The sequence below is a fragment of the Atta cephalotes genome, assembly GCF_000143395.1.
Source record: "Atta cephalotes unplaced genomic scaffold scaffold00021, whole genome shotgun sequence".
NCBI lineage: Eukaryota > Metazoa > Arthropoda > Insecta > Hymenoptera > Formicidae > Atta > Atta cephalotes.
In genome coordinates this window covers 2933580-2941819 of record NW_012130085.1, presented here as the reverse complement: position 1 = coordinate 2941819, position 8240 = coordinate 2933580, and the positions used below count along the sequence as shown (strand labels likewise).

General features: G+C 31.8%; 1 protein-coding gene across 1 annotated transcript; it reads right to left on the bottom strand.

Annotated features, from left to right (window-relative positions):
• Positions 1 to 273: 273 nt before the first annotated feature.
• Positions 274 to 7315, bottom strand: LOC105619369. Its single transcript, XM_012200890.1, has 6 exons — positions 7064 to 7315; positions 5289 to 5494; positions 3328 to 3529; positions 2110 to 2337; positions 1130 to 1440; positions 274 to 781 (listed from the first exon to the last, which is right to left on the bottom strand). Exons 1-6 carry the CDS (start codon positions 7313 to 7315, stop codon positions 274 to 276), a joined length of 1707 nt encoding a protein of 568 aa, XP_012056280.1.
• Between the last annotated feature and the right edge of the window lie 925 nt (positions 7316 to 8240).

The following is an 8240-nucleotide window of genomic DNA, read 5'->3' as shown; positions in this document are numbered from 1 at the left end:
CGTTCCATCATGTAGAAAAATATGATTAATTCGCGTCTTGTTTCTTTTTTTTCTTTTTTTTTCGCAATTTTTATTATCTCGCTGATAAGCGTATTCTCCTGCTTCGCAAATTTAAAAACACGATTCAGTGAGTTTCATAAAAAAAGACGGGAGTTCGCTTAGCTCAGTTTGAGAAGACTATGGACCGCCGTAGTTGTAGAAATAGGTCCTCGCGACTTTCGGCGTACCAGTGAAATTGCCAATGTCCCACAGAATTTCAACGATGGTTTTTCGCTACCTGACCGATTTGCCGAGTGGGTTGGCTTTGATTCGAGGTGTTAATGCCGGGACCGGTTCAAGTTCTGGAAGCGAGCATTCGGCGCGCAATTCCATCCACGTCTTATCGACATTCGTCGCAAGTCGATCTCTGTATTTATAGGCCGTTCTATCGACCGTCGATTGTGTCTTGATGCAGTCGTCACCACCAAACTCGCAGACACGGTAATGATGCAAGATGGCGGCATCGGAGGGTACGTTCAGAGTTCCATGACCAGGAATAAATTCCCAGACGAAGTGATTGCCCGCTTCCACCACATCTTGTGGTTTACAGATGTATTTGGAGCGTTGTTTGTGTGGATGCAACTTGGTCCTGCGCCGTGTTTTTTTCAGAGTAATCAAACCGGCTTCGGTGGGAGTACGACTAGTCACCACGAAAGGATCATCGGCCCATTGTAGGTAGAAAAAGGCATTTTGAAAGGAAAATGCACCAGTAGACTTGATGTTGATTCGATTTCCCATCCATCTAGAAACAATTATAAGATTGTTTTATATTTACAACAGATTCAAGTTCATAAAGATGAATTATTTATAAAGAAATTAATTCTTTAGCCACGTAAACACTTTATCATGATACACAAAATGTGAAATAAATAATTATTTAGCTTTATAAATTATTAATTTACGACATTGTTATTTTATATTTATTTATTTAAAACTAATAAATATGATTTTATAAATTTGACGATTCCGGTGATTCTAATGCATAAATTTTTCAACCTTTCTTCCAAATATACTACATATTTTATCTTTTAAGTGTCAATTGTATTATATATGATGTACATTAAGGTCACGAAACTATCATGTATCATACCGTAGCAGATCGATTATAGTGTCATTATGCCTCGGTATAATATACTCGTCGAGATCTACGAGCGCTACATACTCGTATTTGTACATAGATCGGTAGAGGCAATCGTTAAGTGCCGCAAAAAGACCTTCCGTGCGAATTTCCCGCTGGGAAATCATGTCAAGATGATGCCATGGTAACACTGTAACCAGATCCTTGTTCTCATAATATTTTAACGCACAGCCGGCCGCTGCGCCTACAGTATCGTTATACAAAGTGACGTGAGCAGCGCCCAAGAGTCTATGCAACTCGATAAATTCCACCAATTGCAAAACCTATAAATATAAATATCAAACAGATTTTATACGTTAAAATATGAGATATCTCGTAATACATTCATTTCTCCATGGAAGTACCCGTTATAGTTTTCATAGAATAATAAATAGAATAATAAATAGAATCGATTAATGAGCTTGTTTTATCTAGCGTTTTATAAATACACAATTATATCGCCAGATTGCAAAGTGCATACAACAGAGAAATATTGAAATTATAATTTATATTAGTTACGATAATATCAAACATATTACGTAATATAAATTAAATTTGAATTACACACAAAATCATATTTCACTAGAATTATATACATTATTTTATTATATTTACCTTTAAATTAGTTCTATTTAACATAAATAATAATTACAAAATAAAAGTAAGAATATTTATATTAAGTAGAAAATATTTTCATTCTATTAGATTAGAAAAAAATGTAAAATGTACGAAGACGACAATAATAAAAATTCAATGTAAACAATAAATTTAAATAAATTACATTGAAAAGGTGTGAATAGGAATAAAACACAAAAATAACAAGCGAATAAATAAAACATTGTCGTATAGATCTATAAATTATTTATTGTACATTAAGAATTATAGTTATATCGGAGGTATAAGGATCATCAATTATTTAATTGATGATCCTTATGCTAATTATACGAACATACCCTATTGTAATAATAATGCAAAGGTTTGACGCAAATAGCCAAAGCTTCCTTGGCGTTTGTCCTGCTTTCGAAACGATTCTGTACAAGGATGCGATTCGTCGGAACCGCTCTCAGTCTCGCTACGACACTGACCGCTTCCGGCACCTTATCCGTTGTTGGGGATTCTTTAGGTAACGGACATACCACGAAGCAGGCACTGTACTTGAGATTCCAATTCTCCCGAATCACCTGAAAGTAATGATGCGCTCAAGACACATCGGATTATTTCAAATATTAGGTGTAGTAAAAAGAAATCCATTATTTTTGCATGAAATTGAATGGAAAAATAATGGATTTCTTTTTACTACACTTAATATATAATGAAGATTTTTCATTCTTATTAAAAACAAAAAATTATTGAAATACCTTGAATATATTTCGAATATAATATTTTAGTCTTGAAAGTGTTAAAAAGTTTATATAAAGGTTTTGGAACATTTTGAAAACAGTTCTTAATTAAAAATATTTTTGATTTGATTCTCCACAGTTTAAACATAGAAATAAATATTTCTCTCGCTTTATTATCGATAAAATATAGATAGAATGTTTTTTCTAGACCAAATACATAAAATCTATAAAATTAATAAAAACTGTAAAATATATTATACAGACAAATTAACATTAAAATTAATAAATAATATAAGTAAATTGTAAATTATATTTCAGATTATATTAAAAAAAACACTTATTTAAAAAAATAAAATGCATATTTTTATTATGTCATTACTTAACATATCTCTATTATGTCGTCCTTTAACTCGCAAAAGGTTGATCCGATAAATTTCAAATATTTTTCTGTGTATTCTAAATGCAATATCATTTTTATGTCATAATTTTCAAAAGGTTTTAATTTTTTTGTATAAAAATAAAATTATTTTATTACAATAAAAAAGGTTTTAATTTTCCTGTTATTAAACTGTATTTTATTTCTTTTGTTTTGTTTTAAAATTTCCTTGTGGAGTTAATTTTCCTAAGGAGTTAATAAGTCAAACTTTTAATACATACACATATATAACGTACAGTTAATAAACTAAATTTTCATAAATACTTTCAAAACATCTGCTATATAAAGGTAACTGAAATATTAATATTAAGATGATATTGCGGCGTTGTTCTTTAGAGTTTGTTTGAAATAGTTAGATAACTCGAAACAAAATTGTTTCTCTGGGATGAGCATACCTTAACTTTGGCAGCGACCGTTACCGAGATAGTGACGTTTGCACCGTTTTGCTGTCGATACCAGAGCCTACACCAAACACGCTCCGGTCCTCTGGTTTTAGTAGCGCTAATTACACGTACTACACCCTGACTCTTACCAGCCGGCGTACCCGCGCCGCTAACTCTGTTGTCGAAATATGCCGAATAAACGAAAAATTTGAACCTAGACCAAATACATATCTCATTATTTCTGTTCAACTATGTTCAGAATATACATGAGGCAATTTAACTTCTGATTAAATCTTTACTCATGCGGCATATATAATCTAACGTGCAAAACTTTAGAATAAAATTAAAGTAGAAGTTTAAGCCCAGCTGACCCAATTTGAATTATTTTATTTAGTCTATTAGAAATGTTTTATTATTATAAGAATTACCAAAATCATGTGATTTTAGCTTAAACGGACGTGTTTAACATCTGTTTATTTTGTAATGTGAGTACCATATTTATTGCTAGCACTCTGAATACTGATCTTAGGAAGTAAACAAAATATGCACAAGGCTATGAGATGATATCACTACGTTTGTAGTGATATCAGACACACATTGTTTTGAAACGATTCGTCAACACATAAGCTGCGTTTGCAACGGATGCTCACGCGCTGTAAGCTTCATTCTATATTTATCATTCACTATTCATATAAGGAAGGAAGATAGAATGAAGTATACAACACGTGAATACAGCACGTGAATGTCTAAAGCGTACGCAGTTATAGATAATGAAAGACTCCAGTGGTGTTGTTTATTTTATATTATAAAATGCTGTAAAAATTGGAAGTGTATTAATAATTATTGGAGAGCGTGGCAGAGCATACAGCACTGATTTGCTATGAAATTCTGGATTCGATTCCCGATAAAACCAAAAATATTTTCATAAGCTCGTGTCTCCTCTCGGAAGGAAATGACAACTCACCAAAAATATCTTTGCCAAGAGCACTTCTCTAATAAAATTTTGTCGTTCGGAATCGATGTTAAACTGTAGGTTCCATACACTATGTACAACCAGCATGCGCACCACAGACATGAGAGAAGTCACCACGCTCGCCACCACGGCCACGAGCAATTGGATTGAGGAGAACTAATTATTGAGTGTATGTTATCTCATTTGTAGTGTACATTATTATACTTTTCGTTAATTCTTTTCTGACAAAATGAACTGAATCAACTATGACAATTCCTCTTGAAAGAATTATTAAAAATTCATAATTATTGCACTATTTGTAATGCTTCAAGAAATCTAGCAGTATTATTAGGAACAGGTGAAATTTAATGTATTTAGCAATAGAAGTATAATTATTCAATGAAAAGCGAGATGTTACAAAAGCCGTTGAGAATGAACAGATAAAAGCTTAGGCAAATAGATCCGTTCAACATCTGATTTCAATAATTCTTATAATAATAACACGTTTCTGATAATTTACAGTAAAATTTAAATTGAACTTTATAGACACTTCTTACTTTTAAAATAAATTGGCTTTCTAGAATCCTATGTGCAAAATTACAAAATGTAATTTTAAGTTATAAAATAAATAACAATTAATTTGATTTGATTTGATTATCATAGTTTTGAAGAAATTTATATTTATATATCAAAGCAATTCATGTTTTTTAATAAAATGTTTTAATAAAATGTTTTTTAATAAAATTTTAATAAAATAGACAAATAAAAATTATTTTATTAATGCTTTATTTTTCACCTTAAAGTATCGGATTAATAAGGATTTTTTAAATTACTTGATGCAAAAGTATAAGAATTATTTTGAGTATTTCCTTAAGGAGCAATAACATTAATGTTGAACAACACAACTTAAAACAAAAATTTATATATTGTAGGTTAGGTACAATTAATGCAATTTCATAAAACTGAAATTAAAAAAAAACTACAACTTCTTGATTCAGTTATTGCGCACAAATGAACGAACCTCGTATTAGTGACTGGCAACCATTCAGCATGCGTAACTTTTAGGTTCTGATCCAACTGTGGTAAACGAGCTTCCAAGCTGGGCGGTAAGCTCGGTAAGCCACGTGGATCCGGGTGTATTACTGTCTTCTGTCCTCCGTTCTCCCCGCGTACCAGTAACCCGACATGCTCGTCAAAGCTACCCTTCAAACCGACGTAATCTTCGGCCTAAAGACATTAAGATTACTTAAGTGTTTTCTAAAGTTTATACCAATTTAATGTGAGCTATACATTGATGTATGACGTATGTTGGTAACACTGCAAATAGTTTTAACATTCTATCCAGCTTGAGCATCCAATGTAATAATTATTTATACGACCTAATATAATTATTTTTTTATCAGTATCTTAAATTTTGAAATGCTTCAGTAAACTGTTCTTTCCGTGAATATTTATATTTAAGAAATAATAATAAAATATTATATATCCCTGTAAAATATCACCACATATCGCGAATTTAAAAAGAAAAAAAAATTAATTCTCAATTCTCCTAAAAAAATTCTAGCTTTTACGTTTGAAACATTAAAATATCAGATAATATTTTCATTACTTTAAACTATAAAATTTTTTTCTAAGCCAATTAATAGGCACGATGAATAGAACAAGACCTATAAAATCAGTTTGTCTCTTCGAAAAAAATCAAGATTTCAAATTCAAAGCTTCTTAGAACGGTTAACTTGCTAGACGAGTTTTAAAATACTCGGGCTTTTCTCGCAGTATCTCGACGGGAGATGTAAACGGATGAAGAAAGTTCCACGGGATCGAGCAAACTAATTTGTCAGGTGGTCGCTCGCTCGTATCCGGTTAAACTTTTCCACTGCGGTCGTATGTCTTTTCCGAACCACGTTGGGGCGTCGTTCAAGCAAGCTGCTGTGCGGAGCTATTTTTCCTTCAAAGTTCTTGGCGGTTCGCGTGAATCATTGTCCGTACTAGACGCAAAGGGTGCATAAACTATATAGCAAGTACAGATATCGACAAAGGAACAGAAAAGAAGGGGAAAAGAAGAAGCGTACGCTCGAGAAATCGATGTTGTACGTGGTAAATAAAGTTTTCGTCAGTCTTTTCACCTGAGTTTTTTTGCTTGATACCATTGCTTTGTATATATGTTTGCTTTCGTATTCCTTTGTGAAGAAAGATGAACGTATAAAATCTCATTCCTTATTTTAGAATCCATTCTGTGTCCTTTAACTTACAATAAAAAAAATGTTTCCAGGATTACCGAGATAATAAATAATTATAAATAAATTAAAAGAATTTAATAAAAATAAAGAGATTATAAAAAAAATTCAAAATTATAGCTTTAATAATTATAGCTCTTTAATTCATTCAATAAAAATATAAGAATAAACAGTGTAATACTCAAAATAAGAGACATATAAAAATAAGTAAGAATGACGAGATCGCTATTGTGATACTGTATTGAACAATACAATATAAAATAATATTTTTTGTCATACGCGTATTATTATTTTAATATATTAAATTTTAATAAGAAAAAACAAACGAAACATTTCACACTATTGAATAGTTCAAAACAATAGTTATATATGTGTCTGCGAGTGATGAGGAAAATTACCAGATAATATAGAATCTATTACACTATTATGTCATAGATGCAAAAATCGAAATGAATTTATCAGGAAAAGGAAAAAAGCGATTGAAGTCGCGTGCAGAATTAGATAATGCGAAAGTACGTGAATATCGAGACAGCGAGGAATTTTCTTTCTAGATACTTACTCCTATCTCTCCGTAATCTGGACGATCAGGCGCAGCTGGTAATCGATGACCACTTCTGTGACCCCCGAGTACGCCAGTGCCTCCGATGCTTACGCCGCGCCTCTCGTCGATCAGAAATATTTCCGTGAGAACGATCAAACCGAACACGGCAAAGAACATGACGACCAGCATGAACGACAGGTTGGCACGTTCCTTGAGAACGCCAGCGTTCGCTCGACTTCCGCCAGAACCGGATCTTCTGCTCGAGCCCATACTCGAGGGATGGTTCTGTAAACGACACTTCACAGATAGTCACTCGCGCTCTTCTCATCCGAATCAAACACAAAGAGCCATCGCACGAACATTGCCATAGCATCGTAGTGCTTTATACCATTTTACGTCAGAGCGTAGCTTTGTGTTACATATAGTCATCCGTAAGACATTACGTAAGCAAGTACAAAGAAAACATAGCATAGCTCCTTACCACTCCTTACGCTATGTTCTTTTCTTATATGTTGCTTACGTTATGTCTTACAGATGACATAATTAAGATGACATAAGGCGTTAAGGTAATGTTTGTGCGGTGGCCCGATTTAACTTTGATGACTCGAAAAAACTGATGTCAAAACCCACAAGATCTTATATCAAAAATGCTAAAATTATCGAAATATAAACTAAACTATAATTATGAGACGTACTATAGTAAAACAGTATAATTGTAAGTGCTTTTTTTAATTTTTAATTTTTTAATTTTTTAGAAGAAAGAAAAAATTTATATATTTTTTTTAAATTATCACTTCAAAAATTTTATACAAAATTACTGTAATAACTAAAAATATGCAGTCAATCTCTGCAAAAAATGTAATTAAGTAATTCTAATTTTTAAAACATTGTATTAAAGTTGTTAACATTTTAAAACGTTGTAAGTTCAAGGAAAAATGTCAAATACGTAATGGACTTACAATGTTTTGAATGCCCATTTTCTCCGCTTATGTTGGCAACACTTTCCACAAATATTCATATGATAAAACATAGAATTAAAATCCATTTATAAAATAAAATGCATTTTCACAATTTTATTATTTACAACGTTTTATCGTGGTCTTAACTATAAAACATTATTATATATTGTAGATAATAATACTTTGAATGTACACAATTCTCATGTTATAAAGGTGACCATTATTAGATCGAGAAT

Coding starts and splice junctions, on each gene's coding strand:
- LOC105619369 (XM_012200890.1), bottom strand. CDS start 7,315: ATGGGCTCGAGCAGAAGATCCGGTTCTGGCGGAAGTCGAGCGAACGCT. Junction 1,441..2,109: donor TGCATTATTATTACAATAGG/GTATGTTCGTAT, acceptor TTATATTTATAG/GTTTTGCAATTGGTGGAATT. Junction 782..1,129: donor ACTATAATCGATCTGCTACG/GTATGATACATG, acceptor AATTGTTTCTAG/ATGGATGGGAAATCGAATCA.